The following is a 20,823-nucleotide window of genomic DNA, read 5'->3' on the forward strand; positions in this document are numbered from 1 at the left end:
CCCACATGTGGCCGATATAGATATATATAGATAGATGGATAGATCTAGTATTTTTTTTTCCTACTATGGAAGTCAGTGGGGTACATCAACTGTCTGGTTTTACATCCCTCGATAGTTAGATGTTATTTGTCTAGGAATATTATTAGACATAACAAATGTGCATGTGTGTGTCAAGACAGTAATGGGAATTGCAAAAGAAAAGGAACAGACAACAACCCACAACTTGGTAGAAAGGTTTTAATTCTTCATCTGCAATAAAGTGAAGTGTAAATAAAGGAATGAAGTAATGAATAAAGTAATGAGTATTTACAATATGTACAACGTAACAAGGACGAGCAAAAATCAATAAACAATCTGGTGGAGAGGAAGGAGCAAGAGAGTGGTGCTTAAATCAAAAACTGAACAAAAAAACAAGAAAAACCTCTAACTAAAGTTATGGAACTAAACTAACAACAAAAAAATGTAGAAAGAAACATCTTCTGCTTTCAAGATGCTATAACTAACCTATACTAACTAAACAAACAAAAACATACATAATTAGCACCACTCCTAACACTAGTGTGTCTAATACATTTCATAGAATCTACGTGTGCAAATGTAGGTCGCAACCTGCTTACCTGACTCACAACCTCTCCCGCCAGTCTACACAGTGACGGACGGACGGTGACTGAGATGAAGAGTTCATGATAACAAACATTTAGCATTCACATCCAGCATGTATCAAGGGCACGGGCACGGGCACAAACACAAACAAACGAGAGCTGATCCAACCTCAGATCATAAAAGCAGTGAAGCCACCCCCAGACATCGATCAGTCTCTCAGACTGGTCTCCCGAACGAGAAAACCGTCTTCACAGTGCATGCATACTCTTTCCCAACCCAGAGTCTATCTCGACTGTCACCATTGAAGTTAGAGCCATTCATAAACTGCACGACGACAGGCGATTGGTGGCGCGATTCCAGACGTCAGCATCCTACGGCAGCAGATTGACAGGCGGAGCCTCCAATCGAGTTTCACACCTGAAACAAAGTACACAGACACACGCATATGCAGCAACATACGCAAGAAACAAAATTACGTAGCCCGGCGTACAAAACACTGGTTAACGACATTCTTCAAAATATCTTCCTTTGTGTTCAGCAGAAGAAAGAAATTCATACAGGGTTAGTAAATGATGACAGAATTTTCATTTTGAAGTGAACTATTCCTTTAAGTATATTTATTCTTGTCCATCTTGTGTGATCTCGGAAGCTAAGCGAGTTTGAGGCTTGAGGTTGAGGTTCATGGATGAGGCTCTGGTTTCCCCCACAATCCAAATACAGTTGTCTATTGGAGACACTAAATTGTCTGTAAGAATGAGTGGATGGGTTTATGCTTATTGCAATTCATTCTGGGTTTGCCTTATCTGGTAATAATACATGTGATGCTGCTTTGGAATTTGGCCAAAAAGAGCTGAAATAATAATTAGAATCTGGAATAAGACTTTGTGAATGGTCTCTGTCGGGGAGCTCCTCAAAATGGGTTTTGGAAACTTTATGTATGTATTAATGAAAGTTCTGTGTGTTATTCCTGCTTAAGTGTGTTGTTGCTTAAGAATTCTCACTAGTTAGTGCTCACGTCTTCATGCAGGAAGAGCACTAATATGAGCATATGTACATGTAGTCTTTAATGAAGGGCTCTGATCTCAGGTGTCGGTGGTTGACGTCAGCTGCGGCGCTTCAGGAAGTTAGCAAAGCTTTGGCCTCTTCAAAGTGATGGAAAGAGGAAAGTAGATGGAGGCTTTTAGAGTCTGTAGATGGAGGTTAGAGAGGGTAAGAGGCTAAATGGAGGGCTTGTTTTCCTCTGATAGCGAGCACAAGTGTACGGCAATCAAACCGAGTCAAGAACGGCTTCATCCACTCGGCAGAATCTCTGCCATTAAATACTGTTTTACTGCGGCAAATGTTTTGCGTTTATGACAGAAATACAGTGCAACTTTGGCACATCACTCACTGACTGTGATTATTTCCAATAATCAGCGTAAGAACTTAATAGCAGTAAGATGTTGGCATGACATGAGCAATTTTCATTACTCTGATCATTCGCTAAGAATTGTGGTTATTTTTACGTCAATTTTTCACATAACACCAATGCACTGCACAAATGATGAATTCACACACTGTGTGTTACTGGCCTATGTTTTAATCTACTTGTGACAAATGCAGAACACATTTCTATGGATGTATTGGATTTTTTCGATTAAGTGCTTAAAAAGTCTCCATTTCGATGTTTTCGACCATCAAAATACTGCATTATATTCATGTCAACATGAACTCAGTTTCTTCAGCACCCTAATAATATGATGCCTTCTTTACCTCTGTTACGGATCTGCAAATGATAATGTCACGTGCATATTTGCACTGCTCAGAATGGAATAGATGCGATTGAAATGTTTACATGCCTGTTTTATTGAGATTAAATTCAGCATACACCACGTTTTTCTACTATTATATTGCCTAAATCTCTTTATAATTGCATTATGTAACCATGTAAACATGATCTTTGTCAATGAAACCAATCAAAGCACCTTAACACAAACTACACAACACACAAATCCTCTGTCCTCTTGTTTCTCATCCGTTGCGGCTGACAGTGCCGGCGTGGGTCGGACTGGCTGCTTCATCGTCATCGACGCCATGCTGGAGCGAATTAAACATGAGAAGACGGTGGACATCTACGGTCACGTGACGCTCATGCGTGCACAGAGGAACTACATGGTCCAGACGGAAGACCAGTACGTCTTCATTCACGACGCGCTCCAGGAGGCCGTCACTTGCGGGACCACTGAGGTTCCCGCCCGGAACTTGTTCGCCTACATCCAGAAGCTCACGCAGATCGAGTCCGGAGATAATGTTACCGGAATGGAGCTGGAGTTTAAGGTAAGATGGATGTTACCAAACTCAATCTCGGGAAGCTCTGTCTATCTATCCATCCATCCATCGTTTGTTCTAACGTCCTATCTATCGTTCTATCTATAAATCTGTCTGTCTGTCTATCATTTTATCCGTCTGTCTGTCTTTATACTTATTCATAGAAGCAAACTGTTTGGACGAATCGGTTCACAAAAAAGGGTTGCCCTTCTCATCACTACTAGCAAAGAGAGGTTGTTAAAATAGTGCAGTATCTTGTTTAGTTTATCTGTCTAGTGTCCCATCCACTGACTCATCTGATTACTCTAGATCAAATTCACATCTGAACAGAAGGGGCCTTGAAACGGTGCGATCATGTCACATATTTACAGACATCTGACCACAAGCTCTGGCTCCTCCTTCCTGGAAAGACTGCAGTAGAACCGCCAGCTTTGCCACAGGAAGCTGCTTGTCTCTCTTCTGTTATTCAACCCCGCCACATTTTACACGGCCTGCAGTTTGTCAAACAGAAATCTATTTACCCAGAGTAAGAAGGTGATCGAATGTCATGCCACATCATGATCACTCAGCGAGCAAAGCCCCGGCCCTGGAGTTGACCCCGCTGGTGAGGCTTGGCTGCTGGTGTTTGGACCGTCTCAGGCCACCACAGGCCGGCTCTCCAGCTCTCTCTCCACCGGCCGCAGAGACAGTGTGGGGCCTGTGGTTTCTCTTTCAGGAGCCCAGAGATCCCTGCGCCGTTCTCACACTAGTGCTAAACATTACTTCGCTCACATTTGCTTTCACTCTCTTGTTTTCATGACCAAGTTCAAAATAGTTAAAGACATTAAACATCTGCTGAAACGCTGTTTGTGTTCGTGCACTGGTTTAATGTCAACATACTGAAAATCTTTCTGTCTATGTATCTATCTATCTGTCTGTCTGTAAATCTAAAAAAGCCCTAGCAACCACCTAGCAAATTGTGTCTGTCTAGTAAATAGTAGTACATCTGAAAGCATTCAGTCTGCATCTCAAATTACTCTTTAAACTACCCACATATCCACAAGGTCTTCATATGTCTTATAAATTGCATACGTCTTATCAAGCATCATATCAAATCACTATCTAGACAAACTTAGTTGTTGTTGTTTTTTAAATGTTGTTTACCATTTGTTCCATGCAGCGGTTAGCTAACACAAAAGCTCACACCTCACGGTTCATCAGTGCCAACCTGCCCTGCAACAAATTCAAAAACCGACTGGTTAACATCATGCCCTACGAGTCCACGCGCGTCTGTCTGCAGCCAATCAGAGGAGTTGAGGGCTCCGATTACATCAACGCCAGCTTTATTGATGGATACAGGTGAGCAGAAAAGCCTAGATCTGTCTGTCTGTCTGTCTGTGTGTGTGTGCATGTGAATGTAATGTGTTTCCTCTCTGACTGTATCATCAGGCAACAGAAGGCTTACATTGCAACGCAGGGTCCTTTAGCCGAAACCACAGAAGACTTCTGGAGGATGCTTTGGGAACACAACTCAACCATCGTAGTGATGCTGACCAAACTCAGAGAGATGGGCAGAGTGAGTATTTGACAACTGCTCGTCTAAACATCTAAATCTGTATCACAAACAATCAGACTAAATGTTTGTGCTTGCAACTGGACATTGTGCAAATGGGGGAAGATAAATAAACTTAATTGAAAATACAGTGCCCTCCACAATTATTGAACCCCCTGGTAAATATGATCAAAATTGGCTGTAAAAAATAAATCTGCATCGATTATCCTTGTGATCTTTCATTCAAAAAATGTGAAAAATTCTAACCTTTCATTGAAGTAAAAGAATTGAAAGTGGGGGGAAATCACATTATGAAATAAATGTTTTTCTCCAAAACACGTTGGCCACAATTATTGAAACCCTTTTATTAAATACTTTTTGCAATCTCCTTTTGCCAAGATAACAGCTCTGAGTCTTCTTCTATAATGCCTGATGAGTTTGGAGAATAACTGACAAGAGATCAGAGATCATTCCTCCATACAGAATCTCTCCAGATCCTTCAGATTCCCAGATCCATGTTGGTGCTTCTCCTCTTCAGTTCAGCCCACTCATCAGGTCAGGGGACTGAGACGGTCATGGCAGAAGCTTCATTTTGTGCTCCACAACAAATTTTTGTTTTGATTTTGATGTTTGTTTTGGATCGTTGTCCTGATGGAAGATCCAACCACAGCATATTATAAGATTTCTAGCAGAAGGCGTCAGGTTTTGATTTTTTATCTGTTGATATTTGATAGAATCCACAATGCCATGTATCTGAACAAGAAGTCCAGGACCTCCAGCAGAAAAATATGCCCACAACATTAAAGATCCAATGGTATATTAAATTGTACACATGGGGTACTTTTTATCATTGTGTTCACCAAACCCATCTAGTGTGTTTGCTGCCAAAAAGCTCTGTTTTAGTCTCATCTGACCACAGAACCCTGTGTTGTTTGAAGATCCAGTCGTGTCTGACAATTAAATTTGCTGGAATTTGTTTTTGGATGAGCGAGGAGGTTTTTTTTTAAACCCTCCCAAACAACATGTGGGGATGTAGGGGTTGTTTGATAAAAAATTTTTTTTGGCTTTCTGACCCTAAGACTCAACTAATCTCTGCAATTCTCCATCTGTGATCCTTGGAGAGTCTTTGGCCAGTCAAACTTTCATACTCGCCGTGCATTAAGACAGTATAGACACACGTCCTTTTCCTGGCAGATTCATAACATCTTTAGTTGGTTATAACTTCTTAATTATTGCCCTGATGGTCAAAATGGGGATTTTCAATTCTTTAGCTATTGTCTTAAAGCCACTTTCTAGTTTGTGATGGTCAACAATCTTTTGCTACGCATCAGAACTATATTCTGTGGTTTTACTCATTGTGATGGATGATTAAGGGAATTTGGCCTTTGTGTTTCCTCATATTTAAACTCCTGTGAAACAAGAAGTCATAGCTGGACAGTTTCATGTTCCTAGTCACCCTGGTGTACTAAAAAAGGTAAATATTAATGGGAATATACTTCAGAGATATTTTACTCGTAAAAAATTCTAGGGGTTTCAATAATTGTGGCCAACATGTTTTGGAGAAAAACATTTATTTCATAATGTGATTTCCCCCCACTTTCAATTCTTTTACTTCAATGAAAGGTTAGAATTTTGCACATTTTTTGAATGAAAGATCACAAGGATAATCGATGCAGATTTATTTTTTACAGCCAATTTTGATCATATTTACCAGGGGGTTCAATAATTGTGGAGGGCACTGTATGTACTCTGTAAAGAAAAAAAAGGTTTTGTGAAGTATACTGACACTAAATTTGGTGTAGAAACAATGTTCACTCAGAAATTGCTAGTGAATTTAACAAATAATTACAAAGAGATGGTAAATAACACATATTTTGAAGTAAAATTTTTTTAATATTTAAATACATTTTCTGGAGACAAAAAGCAAAAATGGAGATGAAAAAAAACAACAACTTTGAAGTGTATGTTTTTTATCTCAGCAACTCTCAAGACTCAAGTAAACTGACCCTTTTTTAAGGACATAAAAAAGACAAAAATACTTGTTACATAAAATGTGTACATTTTTCTATCTCGCCAACTCTACAGGCTACAATCACAATTCAAAATGGTCACATGATTTCAACTTCAAATTTATTTAAACATCAAAATAACACAAGGGCGATTTGAATGCCTACGGAGCCGTCTGCCAAGAAATTTCTCAAAATTTCTCTGTTTAGAGATGCTGTGATCCTTGTGATTGTGACACCATTGAGAAAACAGCAACGCGATTTTTATTTTATTTTTTCAAATAAATTTCTGGTCATTTTCTTCCCTCAATGATTGCTCCTGCCAGTGCTGTTATTTGTACCCAGGCTTACAGACTGTTGTATTCTGTCTGTCCATCAGGAAAAATGCCATCAGTACTGGCCAGCAGAGCGTTCTGCCAGGTATCAGTACTTTGTTGTGGATCCAATGGCCGAATACAACATGCCCCAGTACATTCTGAGAGAGTTCAAAGTGACGGACGCCAGGGTAAGACGGCAGAACCTTGGACCCTACTGTGATTTGTGTGTTATAGTGCATGTTCAGTCTGAGAGCATCTGTGTTCAGGAGTCTAATTCCCTCAATGCGTTTATTTTGATAAACGCCCTCACTCGTGCCTTCTTGCCATTTTATATATGTCTCTGTCTTTTGCGTTGCTTATCTTGGATATACAAAATCACTAAAGAAAGGCGAACTCTCTGAGCTTTTCATCAGGAGAAGCTTTTTCAGCCGCCCACATCGGAGGAATTAGTGTCTGGAAATCACTCATTCGCATGCTCAGGTGAAGCACACACGTCTGAGCTGTGGGTGGTTGAAGCCTCATATCCCACTAACAGAAAAACACTGAAAACTGGTGATATGTTTTTGAAACGTTTTATGGTAATACCATGGTGTTCTTTGTGTATCATGCAAATCCACTGTAAAGACAGTAACGATGATGTCAATTGTACCATATCAATCCGAACGCGATGACGAAACATTAGAAGAACTAGTTATTCAACCTGATCCTCCATCGCAAGGACGACTTTAGCAGGATGTTTCTCAGTGATACGCTACTCAGTTTGTAATTCCTCACCATCAGCATTAACAAGAGTATGTCCATCACCAAACCGATGTGTTTATTTCTAATTTATTGCAGTGCACATATGGGAACTGTATTAACTGTATCAATAACAGAGCTTATGTTAGCCGAGCACTTATGTGAATGACTGATGTAACATTAAAGTTTGCAAAACAACCTTTATCTTTACTCAAAGTAGTAAGAACGACAGACAATCTTCATTAATAGACAGTTTTAGGTAATAGTGGCCCACAGCTGATTAGCAGAACTATTTCAGTAAGACAGTAATAACGCGAGTTAGCCAGAAACTTTTACAACACAAAACTATGTATTTCGAACACTCAGTAATTATTCATACTTACAGGTTGTGATTCTGAGGAGCAAGTGTTTTGCGAATCCCGCGTTGAACTTTGAGATTTGAGAAGCAGTTTTTTTAAATGACGTGTTTGAAGGCGGGACAACATAGAACATCGGCGATCATTATGCAAATGTCTTATCTAGTGACGTAAAACCGTTATGCAGTGGGATTCGAAATACAGACGACTCGTTTAGGCAGTTCAGAGTCGATTCTTTATTTTGGGAGACAATAACTTTGTGCACTTCAATCATGCACTTTCTATTTTACAACTTTGCAGAACGTTTACATTCATAAACCGCTATATTACATACTGCATGAAAGGGATATTTGAAAAACCATAATAGGGGCACTTTAATGTGTCTTACTGAATAAATGCATCAATTTATAAAAAAAAAAAAAAGTAACATCTTACTGACCCCAAATTTTGAATGCTTGTTTTCAGTATATATTTTTTAATTATTAATGTTTCTTGGGCTTTTCAACCCTCATTCAGCATGGGTGATGTTCTCATCAGTGTTTGACAAGCGCAGCGTTTGCCACACATAAATGTGAATGTAATGGATTGGTGTTATGCGTCAGGGAGCAGCTGCAGCTCCTTTATGTTGGTTTGTGTCTCTCTCTTCTTTTAGGACGGACAGTCACGGACCGTCAGGCAGTTCCAGTTCACAGACTGGCCAGAACAAGGCGTGCCAAAGTCAGGGGAAGGCTTCATCGACTTCATCGGCCAAGTGCATAAAACAAAAGAGCAGTTTGGTCAGGATGGACCCATATCGGTCCACTGTAGGTAAGAAAGACACGAGTCTATGTGAGAAAAACAGAGCTGATGTACTTTCCATCAGTACACAAAACTCTTGTCTTTTGTTCTATTTAATGACAACATTTTTTATCTAATAACAAATACCTCATTTTCTATATTTAAAATTTTATATTATACATTTTATATAATTCTTATAAAATAAATAAACCATGAAAGGGCACCTACGTCACTGATTACCCAGATTCTTTTTGTCTGAAGAAGCCGTGCAGGCATGCGTGAAGTATGCGTGAAGCAAATAGACAGAGCATCTCATTCCCTTCTCACGAAGGGAACACGTACGGAACCCCAAAGGTTCCTTTTCAAGGGAACTTCGAACGTACGTCAATGGCATTGTAACCCTTATGCTATATGCTGGGTGGTTAATCCAGACCATACTATACTGGGTGGTCATTCCAGACCATGAGAGGAGCATCCGTCGTAACCCTTGCAATAGCAAAATGCCCCAAGCATGGGAACCAATAGGAACTGCGCATAACCCTGTGACCCAAAAAAGGATAGCCCCTTAGGGTAAGACACTAGATGGTCATCCAGGACCACTATGAGTAAGGCGTCCACCGTAGCAACAACGACAACGTGCCTCAAGTGTGGGACTCACGGTTGAAGCTAGAGTCTGTCCACATAGTTCCTCTACAGGATATCTACACCTTGGCCCAGATCAAGGTCTGCTGCGCCAACCTGAACAGGGGACACAAACTCAACCTCCCCTGGTATTTTATGCACGAGACTACCAATGTGTTTTCCATCCACACCCATGGTAGCCCTTCAGGTCTTTAAGAAAGTCTTTCAACGCTAGAAACACTGCCCTCATCTCCAGGCATTCCATGTGCCATAAAAGATGAAGGCCTTTTCATAGATCCCAAGCTGGATGACCATCCAGGACATTCCCCCAGTCTGTAAGAGAGGTGACCAAAGCAAACATTTTGCGATGGTAATTTGCCCCAGTGCAGGACCCTGAGTTAGAAACCGGGGTCTTCCCACAGATACATGGTAAGAAGACCTCTGCGCATAACCCTTATGAACCATAGGGGGTTGCACAGCCCCCTGCTCACCAAATACCACTGGTATGGTCTCATGTGCAGCAAGCTTAATGCGGCTACAACCATAAGACCCAGTAGCTTCTGGTATTGGCGTACGAAAACACCCTGGCCTAACCTAACGTTGCCCATTGTGATTCCACCCGAGTGGGAAATAACCCCCGGAAGAGTTGTTCTCTGAAACAACAAACTCTTCTTGAGGTTCAATCTCAGGTTCAAAACACTTTAAGTGAGTGAGAACAACATCTCGATTCCTCCGACTGGGCCACTAACAGCCAGCCGTCTGTGTAATTCAGAACACAGATGTTCTGGAGTCACAATGGAGCCAGAGTCACATTCATGCACTTTGTGAAGGTGTAAGGCGATAAAGGAAGACCGAAAGGAAGGACTCCATATTGGTATGCTTCAATATATGCCATGCACAATTAACACAGTCGGCCCCCTCGAGAACTGTCTGAGTGTTCTCCGCTCCTAAACAAACAACACAGAGATCGTGTGAGTCATCACCTGTAAGAAAGTGGGGCACCGCGGCACACACCTCCTAAATTTCTTTGCTTGACATTTTTATAGTACTCCTATCTAAATAAAATCAGACGATCACGACATATAATTTTGACAAACTGATGCTGGTGATTTTGGGGCCCTTTATGGTCTTGATGGCACGCTACGCTTCTTCACATGATCTCCGTCGGCCAATAGAACATGTTGAAGGCTTTCCCATAGCGGAGTTCCATCGAAAGGAAACTCACCGCCTTTTAAAAAATGAATTTGAATTGAAATCTACTAACACAAATATATAAAGTGTACTAAAATAAACATCTAAATGTGTATTTTGGATGTTTTCTTTCCACTAGTCCGAAAGAAGACATGTTATAAAGCAAAACAGACCTCAAGACCATGACTAAGACCAGTGCATGAAAAATACTGGTCACTTGTTTGCATGTTACAAGAAAACGTTTTGAAATATCTAAAATCCAGTGGACAAATGTTGTGAGGCATAATCCGAAGGTCATGTGGCACAAAGCTGTTAACTCTTCAGATTATGAAACAGATTACTCTGTGTTTTGATTGGTTTGTTGAATGTCTCGGCAGTGCTGGCGTGGGCCGGACAGGAGTCTTCATCACGCTTAGTATTGTTCTGGAGCGGATGCGTTATGAAGGCGTGGTGGACATCTTCCAGACGGTCAAGATGTTGAGAACACAGCGGCCGGCGATGGTCCAGACCGAAGTACGTAACATATTCACACTTTGACTTAAAATACAAACTTGTTAACTGTCAGTGTCCCGGTACAGTTGCCTTTCATTCAAAAGCTTAAACACTCTATATTCATCATGTGAAAACCGTTTTGAAATTGAACCATGGAAACTCTACTTTAAAACATTTTTTAAAACTTATTTTTTGTGATATCAACTTCAAATTTGGAACACAACTAAATTATTTTGTAAAATATATATTTTGTATAAAATAAATGTTTAGTTCAGAACATTTGCTTTACAATAAACTTAAACTTGCATAACTTTTTATGCTTTCACTTTTGTCCTCTTTAAAAAGAAACCAACATTAGATCTGTATTCCAAAGCATTCATAAATTACAATTAAGTTCAGTTTAAGACAGTTAAAAGACTAAATCGGGATCAAAAAATACTTTCTCTTCCTCAAGCATTCAGCATTGTACTAAATTAAAACGACTAATAACATGCAGGTCAGTTTAGTGATTCATCTTTCAGATGTCCTCTGTAATTTTAGTTAGATGAAGAGACACGTGTGCATTGAGTTTGTGACACTGATGAGGAAAAGAACGTGACTTTGTTCGGCCCGCAAACGCTCATTCTCATTTATAACTACAAACCCTTCAGGTTAGCCATGCAAATTGGTTCAGATAAGCAATTTCACAGCTAACCCACACAATGGCCTTTTCCAGCGTCAATGGGGTAAAATTATTTTCCGCGTTCAATGCGACAGCAAAGTGATGAGGCTCGAATATCACGCTTGGCACAACACAATCCCTCCTTTTCACCTCAGAGCACCAGCGAGATGCGCGACACAAAAGCGGCGACATTAGAGCTGCGCACGCAAGCCTTCACGTCGCAGACCGCTGAGCTGATGTGTTGCTGTGGAGATGAGAGGAGCCACGCATCCGTGAATTCACCGAGAAATCCATAAAATCTGCTCAGAAGATGTCACATTACATCACTGATGTGCTTTACCAAAAGATTGCATTTCAAACGTCGAGTCAGTTTCTTTCTGTTTAAATCCTACTTAGGTTTTCATTTTGCAATAATAATAATGTCATTGGATATTTTTATTTTTAACTGCCTATCATATACACATTTTAGTAAATCCCCTATGAAGTCTAGTGAACTTGCACATAAACTATTTTTCTGAAGAGTTTTCTGTTTCCCAACTTTCTGTTATATCAGTGAATATGCACATATTAAGAACAAAATGTATGACCATTTAATCTAGTATTTTGTCTTTATTAATTATATTAGATAGTACAGTTGTGGTCAGAATTATTGGCACCCCCGATAAATATGATCAAAGATGGCTGTAAAAATAAATCTGCATTGTTTATCCTTTTGATCTTTCATTCAAAAAATCGAACCTTTCATTGAAGTAAAAGAATTGAAAGTGGGGGTTAAATCACATTTTGAAATAAATGTTTTTCTCTAAAACACGTTGGCCATAATTATTGGCACCCCTAGAATTTTTATGAGTAAAATATATCTGAAGTATGTTCCCATTAATAATTTAAAAAAAAAATTGCACACCAGTGTGACTAGGGACATGAAATTGTCTAGCTATGACTTCTGGTTTCACAGAGTATAAATATGAGGAAACACAAATGCCAAATTCCCTTAATCATCCATCACAATGAGTAAAACCAAACAATATAGATCTGATGTGCAGTAAAAGATTGTTGAGATTCACAAAATAGAAAGTGGCTGAAAGGCAATAGCTAAAGCATTGAGAATTCCCATTTCCACCATCTGGGCAATAATTAAGAAGTTCCAATCAACTAAAGATGTTACAAATCTGCCTGGAATAGGACGTGTGTCTATATTGTCTTAATGCACAGCGAGGAGGAACGTTTGAGTGGCCAAAGACTCTCCAAGGTTATAGATGGGAGAATTGCTGAGATTTGTTGAGTCTTGGAGTCAGAAAGCCAAAAAAAAAAAAACCTAAGAAAAATCCCCCTCGCTCATCCAGAAACAAACTCCAGCATATTCAGATGTCAGACATGACTGGATCTTCAAATGGGACTGGATTCTATGGTCAGATGAAAATAAAGAAAAGAGTTTTTTGGCAGAACACCCACCAAATGTGTTTAGTGCAAAAGGGGATTAAAAAAAAATACCCCATGCCCATGGTTAAATATATTGCTGGATCTTTAATGTTGTGGGCCTATTCTTTTTTTTTTTTTTTTTTTTTTTTTTTTTTTTGTTGCTGGAGGTCCTGGACCTCTTGTTCAGATACATGGTATAATGGATTCTAGAAAATACCAACAGATAAAAAAAGCAAAACCTGGTTTGATCTTCCATCAGGACAACGATCCAAAACAAACATCAAAATCAACACAAAAATGTGTCACTGGTCACAAAATGAAGCTTCTGCCATGACCGTCCCAGTCCCCTGACCTGAACCCTATAGAAAATGAGTGGAGTACTGAAGAGAAGAAGCACCAACATGGTGCTGGGAATCTGAAGGATCTGGAGAGATTCTGTATGGAGGAATGATCTCTGATCTCTTGTCAGGTGTTCTCCAAACCCATCAGGCATTAAAGGAGAAAACTCTGAGCTGTTATCTTGGCAAAAGGACATTGCAAAAAATATTTAATAAAAGGGTGCCAATAATTATGGCCATATTTCATAATGCGATTTACCCCCCACTTTCAATTATTTTACTGCAATGAAAGGTTGGATTTTTGCTAATTCTTTGAATTAAAGAAGTTTTACCTGGGGTGCCAATAATTCTGACCACAACTGTAGTTAGCAATGCATTATTAAAAAGACCTAAAGTTGCATCCTCAGGTTACACATCAACCCTTTTAACATCATAAGTATATTAATATAGGTACTATAATCATAAATTGAAAAACAAACAAAAAATGTAACCATTATTATTTCAAGATGTAAACTCTCAGAGTACCCCCCAGAATATATGGTAATACTTTGTCACATTAGTTGCATTAATATTAACGTATACAACTTTTGATTTTAATAATGTATTAGTATGTTAAATGTTCAAATTAACATTAAGATTAATAAATGCTTTAGAAGTACTTTCACTATTAGTCCTTGTTAAAGGCACACTATGTATTTTTCGTCACTAGAGGTCGTTTATTCATAACAAAGGCGTAGCTTGATGACGCCGTGATCTTTGTTGTCTTAACCTCTATAGCCAGTGGAGAATACTACAGGACTCGGGCAGAAATCATATTCATGGGATTTATTAACGTTACGAAAGCCGTTGTAGCGATTGCTAATGAGAGACAAGCATGACACACAGCTCGAGAGCAGTGGAGCTTTTATCATGCCACAGACCGCTTCCGCTTCTTTCCGGTCATGCGTATATGGGGTAACGCAGCACGCTTTTATTATATTAGATACATTTGAGTGTGATGAAAGTTGTTATAATGCTATTCTGTGCGTTCGCTCGGCGGATACTATGAGACACTTGTTGCACACTGCAACAAACTAGATCAATATTAGGCAAGGTAAAAATATCGAGGGTAACGCGGGTATGAAGTCATTGATAGGCGACGTTCCGTGTCCTGGTTAAAACGCTTATTTCTCTGGATGTAAACATTCTTAGAAACATTTGGGATAAGGTAAGTACACAAGTCAACAAAATATATAACATTGTTCTAGTGGTTTTTGGATATTTTGATCTAAAAATCTTACATAGTGTGCCTTTTGTACTTCTATTGTAGTTAAGTAATGTTAAAAAATGAAACCTTATTGTAAAGTGTTACTGAATATACTTAAGTGCAAACTGAATGAATGTTTCCAGACACTTAAATGCATGTTAATTGCAATCAAATCAATTAATTTATATTAAATGCAGTCAGCTGAAATTTGGAGTGTTTTTTTTATCCACTTTATGTACACTTAAGTGGCCTTTTATTTCATTGATAGTATCTGCAAATAGTTTTCTTTTCTTTTCTTTTCTTTTCTTTTAAGATTTGAAGTATGCTACTTAAGTGCACATTCAGTATAATTAAGAGCACTTTTTTCACAGATGTGTTATACTTGTCAGTAAGGAATTATTTTCAAATGTCAGCCGTTATAGTAAATAATTAAAACGTGTATATGTAAAAATATCAGAACTGAACTGTCAAAAGTTTCACGTCAAAATGATGGGAATGTGTAAAACTTTCACGGCTGCTACCATCAACCCTGTTATCTTTCTGAATTATGTCCAACATACAATACATTAAGATTCTTAATACATCTTTATTAAAAACAAGGTAAATAAATGCACATAATGAATCTAATGGAGTGTTTGATGTGGCACAGTTTTCACCCGTTTCTCTGTTTCTCTCTGTCTCTCAGGATCAGTACCAGTTTTGTTACAGAGCTGGGTTGGAGTATCTCGGGAGCTTCGACCACTATGCAACATAAGATCTTCGTCACGCTGTCAGGGAGACGGATCGGCCATCAGACATCCAGCGGTCATTTAATTCTTCTGAGCCATAAATACCTGCTTGTGAAAAGAACTTAAACTCTTCGATTACATGTTGGATGTGCAACGTAAACCTAGAAATACTTAAATGACAATAAAAGACAAATATCCAGGTGGACCAAGAAAAATCACCCCGATCTGATTTCAAAAAGTGAATAATGAATAATTAAATAGTAATAATAATAATAATAATAATAATAATAATTTCAGACAGGTGAATCTAGACTGCTGAAGCATCACGCAGAAATAATGGTTGTTTCGAGGATTCATGAACACAAATCATAAAGGAACATTGTGGAGTCAACGAATGCAGAGACGCTGTGAGACGGGGAGCTCGACACACATTGTAAAGAGAGTTGGTTTTGTTCCACAATCAATACGAGGAGATATGTCACTGATGAAGAGAGGAGACTTCATCACCACCACCATCATCATCATCATAAAAGAAAACTAAACATACGGACAGAGCTGAAAGTAATAACTACGACACGCTGATCGTTAGGTTAGATGTCTGGAGAAATGACACAAAATAACACTTTTGTTTTAAGGTCTGTGACTGTTTCTTTTTGCTTTTTTTTTTCAATGACAGAAATCAGTTCAAACTGTCTGTATTTTTTTTAAAACAATGTTTCTTTTTATTTAATTTTTCTGATGTCCTGATGTTCGCACCTCTGTGCCCTTCTTTATTTCATTGTTTTGCCGGTTGTTTGTGGCATTTTGTTTTGTGAACACACACACACACACACACACTGAATCATGGGGTGGGCAGAGTATAAAGGTTAGAAGATATCTCAGTTCTTCCAGAGAGAGATATTAAAAGAGATGATGTCTTTATTTATATAACGTTGAAATGTATATTCACAAAACATGACTAAAATGCGAGGAGATATAGATATATAAATATAATAATATATGGAAGTGATGGTGGGTTTCTGTACATCCGTTGGAGGGATGTTTTCCGCTGGAATGCACATCAGACGGATGGACGGACGGACGGACACAGACTACGTTTAACGCATCTTTTCTTGTGCAATAAATCGGTGTTTTACAGCCAGAGGGTTCGATTCTCGTTTGTTTAACAAGGACGGGGTGATTGTCGTCATATTCACAACCTCATAGGTCAAAGGTCATCGTCGTGCATCTGTTAGGCCATAAGACGTCCACGTGTTCATTCTTTTGCATTTAGAGTGCCTTATATTTATGCCTGTTCTTTTTTACGATATTCATTTAACGACGTGTATAGTTTCATTAGTTCATGTATGACTATGAGTATTTATCGATTGATTTCCCACGCGTACGGATTTATATTGTATGAAATTATATATGCAAATACGTAATTCCATCATTACTGTTTCATTTTCTGTGGCCTTAATTAGGCTCAGAGAAGAAGAAAAAAAACGACAAGGGCACGAAAAGAAAGAAAAGCGTTCGATAACCGCCAGGCCCGATACTGTTAAATCATTTATTTTGTATTACTCATTATAAACTTTTGAGTTCCCAAATGGCACAAGCAGAATCCTGGGAAAAATGTATGACTTTCTGTCTTTTTAAAGGCCAAGCTTTAGCATCAAATGTCCCGTCATCTTTGCAAATTTTCGGCAGTGGAAAATTAACCTCAAAAAGTTATTCTGAAAATCCTGCAGAGCTCTAGGCGATAAGCTACAAAGTATTTTAACGTGCCAATTCTGAGACAAGAATATTCATATTTTACACTTGAACCTCACTGGCTTTGTGGATGTGCATTCCAGATGCTTTTCCCCCCAATTCCCCCCTCCCCCTCTTTCTTGTTTCGAATAAACCGCTTTGTTATCAGTCCGAGATCAATGTTTTTGCTTCATTTCAAATGTTTTCATTGTCTCACTTGGGTTACAATGTTAAGCAACAAGCAGCTGTTGCATAGCCTCATGTAACTGTCAGCGCCACCTAGTGTTCAGCGCTTCAATGTGCAATCTGTTACACATCGGCTTTTCTTTCACTGTTCTGGATCTTATTTGAATATGCATGAGTTCAACTGCAGTGGGGGCGAGTAGGAAGAATTGCACTTTGTATCTCTTTATCTCTATGCACTGCCCTACTGATTCCGCACCCATTACGGATTTTACTTGAACCCAACTGTACGAATCTCCTTCAAACTTTACTGGGTGTGTGTATGTAAATAACACAGAAAAGAGACTACCCAAGTAAAAAGAGAAAAAGAAGAAAAAAAAAAAGATTAAGAAAAAGCTAATCGGTTGCGAAAAGAGCATCTTTAGCAGGTGATTTCGAAGTGTCACTTCTTCCCCCGTTCAGCCGGTTGAAAGACTGAAGCGTCACGAACGCAAACGTGCACGTGGTGTTTCTAAGCTCCCTGTTACTCTCACATCTGGATGCATAGACTGAAATGAATTCAAATTCAGTTGTAAAGAAAAAATGGCTTGTTAAAAAAAGAATCATAAAATTACCTCTAATTAGTTGTAAATGTAAAATGTTTTTTGATTTGATTTTTTTTCTTCCTCTGAATGAATGGAGTGCTTTTTATTTTCATACTTAGATGACATTGGTGAAAAGACACATCTGTACGAGAAGCCGTCCTTCTGTACTTTGCTGACACAAGTTCCATTTGTTATAAATGAATTCTATTAAAAAATGTAAGTGTTATGCATATGCGTTTCCTTCCTTCTCTCCTCTGGGCATGGATGATCAATGGGACTAAATTGCTCAATACTTCAACACTGTTATAGGGTAAAAAAATCACAGTGGTATTTTTTTATTTTATTAGTATTAGGTCACAGTTTTCAGAAAATCCTATTGACACACACCCTGATTTTACTGTGCATCTCTACATTTGCATTCTGATGGGTTATTCAGTTAAGCATGTTTTGATGTCAGGATGGGGGGAAAAAACAGTTAAAAATGTCTATTTTTAAGCTGATTGTTGTTTGCATTCATATTCTGCCATTTGGCAAAAAAAAAAAAAGGTTCTGAAATACTTTAAGCAAAATCGAAGAACAATGTGATGTCATTTCAAACAAAATCAGACGAAAGCGAAGTTCGTTTGGAGTTTGTTTTGGGAGTTTGAAACAGCTTGCCAAAGCGAACTTTCCGGAACAGTTCGCTACGGCTGCTAAACACCTTTGTACTACCATTGGTCCGTGGCGATTAGGTAATAGGTAGGTGTGTGCGGAGGCTCCGCCTTGTTTCAGGTGGAAAACTTTAAGGGTTCATTTCTCCTGTTCAGTCGGTCGCGGTCAGACGTCTGCGAGTGAAAACGTGAAAACACGGGAGAGCTGCTTTAAATAATAAAAAAATAAAGTTGTACTTCTGATGAAATTAGACACTGACACTGTTTTTTTATGTTTAATATGGTAAAGCTGATTGATTTTAAGCAATGTATTGTATAAAGTGCTATGTACAGTAAATAAATGTGACAAAACTTTACTAGAATGCTGAATTGCAGCGCTAATGCAAACATATCCACGGTGATCGGATGATCAGATGCTTTTTCTTATGTGTAATTTAAAAAAATGTTTGCGGTTTTCTCAATTTTGTTATTTGTTATACGGATGTTCGCTGATCGCTAACAGTGTGCTGGTCACGTATTTCGAACCACGTTTTACCCCAAAGTGAATAACGAAACATAACTTTGGTGTGAGTATATCGGGACTTAAGAACATAATTTTTCATACATGTTTGCGCAAGAATAGTAGTGCACATTTATATTTGTTTTAAGAAGCATATTTTTAACCAGCTTTGAAATGTTGCACAATAAACATTTACATTTGTTTTACGAAGCTGAGTGTACATGGATTAAGTCTGAAAGAAATCCAATGAATCAAGACGCATGAAGTGAGTGTTATTGCCTCCTATAAGTGTATAGTGCAGTAACTGGAATGAAGGTTAATGATTCCCCACTGCCATGTGCACAAATCCCACAATGCCTCTGTTCTGTGTTTAAAACACTCTTGCTCTCCTTCAGGTTGTCTAGCACAGTGGTTTTCAAACTGTGGGTCGCGACCCACTTGTGGGTCACACAGTGAGAAAAGGTGGGTCGCACAAAGGCACTTAGCTGCAGCTAAATTTACGTTACGATGAGTGAAACAAAACCAGTCCGATTAATGACCAAACGACTATGAGTTTTAGCGCCCGCCAAAGTGTTATTTGATCGCTGAGTAATGTAGATGAACTGCTGCGCTTGTGACAGAGTCACAGTGCATGTTTAACTGAAAGAACGAGCAGAGAGAGTAGGCTACTCGGTCGCGCGCGCGCACACTCTCTCTCTTCGGAGCCAGGCGAAAGTGTAAAAAAGACTTCACCGTCTCCAAACTAAGCGCTGTCTTGCTCTCTCTCCCTCGCACTGTCGCACATATTAATCAAAATAAATCGACACGGTGGTAAAAGGTCGGAAGACCAAAGTTTCATGTGGAGCATTCGGAGATTTTTTTTTTCTTCCTCAATTACCGCTGGGTGTGAATTGTGCTAAATAAGTTGTTGCCTTATCTTCTCTGAAAAGCGTCCCAGACATTCAGCTGACATAAAACAACACTTCAATTAAACGAAAAAAAAACTATCCAGTGATGAAATGTTTTCTGTGTTGACACAAATCTTGGATGTCCATGTCCTAACTGCTGGGATAATCACACAACGCGCATGACACGTCCAATTCGCGAACTAATGACTCCTTTGAACGATTCATTTTAATGAATGGATAAAACAACTAATCTTTCCAACAGTGAACTCAGGAGACGTCTGAATCAGTAACACTTTACAATAAAGTTCTATTTATTACATAAATTACATAAAAAGTACAGTTTGCTTACTCAAGCTTAAGCTTTAAAATAAATAAAACCCCTTGTTTTTATTTGAAAACCATATGACTACATTTTTCCACACAGTGCTATCAAGAATCGATAAGAGAATCGTTAAAGAATCGGATCGATAATCAGAATCGTCAGTGGCATTATTATTATTGATAAAATCTTATCATTTCCCATCCCTATGTGAAGACGGTAAAATTATAATCAAACATTAAAGAACATACATGTTTTTAAAAGTTTTTTTAAGAGTTAAAAGTTTAAAATATTTTGCTAACATGAAGGCTTGTCACTGTCAGTCTTTTTACATCAGTGCAAAACTAGGGAATGCAGATTAAGACCATCAGCATGCATTGATTAATCCCATTGCATGTAGAAAAAAAAAGTGCGACCAAATCATGCTGGTGCGACCAACTGATAAAGTTGGTAGCACCAGTGCAAGTGGGTCTTGCGATTGATTATACTTGTCTAGGTGGGTCCTAGAACGAAAAAGTTTGGGAACCCCTGGTCTAGCAGAAAAGAAAACTGGAGTCACATCTACTGTAGCGGAAGCGCTCCAGAGGGTTTAATGTGTGAAGTTTGTATTTCTGTGAGTGTTAAACAGCATTTATAATT

At 38.7% G+C, this 20,823-nt stretch overlaps 1 protein-coding gene across 15 annotated transcripts in view; it reads left to right on the forward strand.

Annotated features, from left to right (window-relative positions):
* LOC311287782 (receptor-type tyrosine-protein phosphatase delta) overlaps positions 1-18,059 on the forward strand; it is a 441,129-nt gene extending 423,070 nt beyond the window's left edge. For all 15 annotated transcript variants that reach the window (XM_084404823.1, XM_084404828.1, XM_084404816.1 and 12 more), the window contains 7 exons: positions 2,634-2,919; positions 4,070-4,248; positions 4,339-4,465; positions 6,827-6,952; positions 8,511-8,665; positions 10,825-10,960; positions 15,289-18,059. In XM_084404823.1, coding sequence (XP_084260949.1) covers positions 2,634-2,919; positions 4,070-4,248; positions 4,339-4,465; positions 6,827-6,952; positions 8,511-8,665; positions 10,825-10,960; positions 15,289-15,357 — 1,078 coding nt within the window. In that variant the 3' untranslated portion in view covers positions 15,358-18,059. The remainder of the gene's footprint in view (positions 1-2,633; positions 2,920-4,069; positions 4,249-4,338; positions 4,466-6,826; positions 6,953-8,510; positions 8,666-10,824; positions 10,961-15,288) is intronic.
* The last annotated feature ends 2,764 nt before the right edge of the window (positions 18,060-20,823 follow it).

The sequence above is a fragment of the Rutilus rutilus genome (assembly GCF_951802725.1).
Source record: "Rutilus rutilus genome assembly, chromosome: 3".
Lineage (NCBI taxonomy): Eukaryota > Metazoa > Chordata > Actinopteri > Cypriniformes > Leuciscidae > Rutilus > Rutilus rutilus.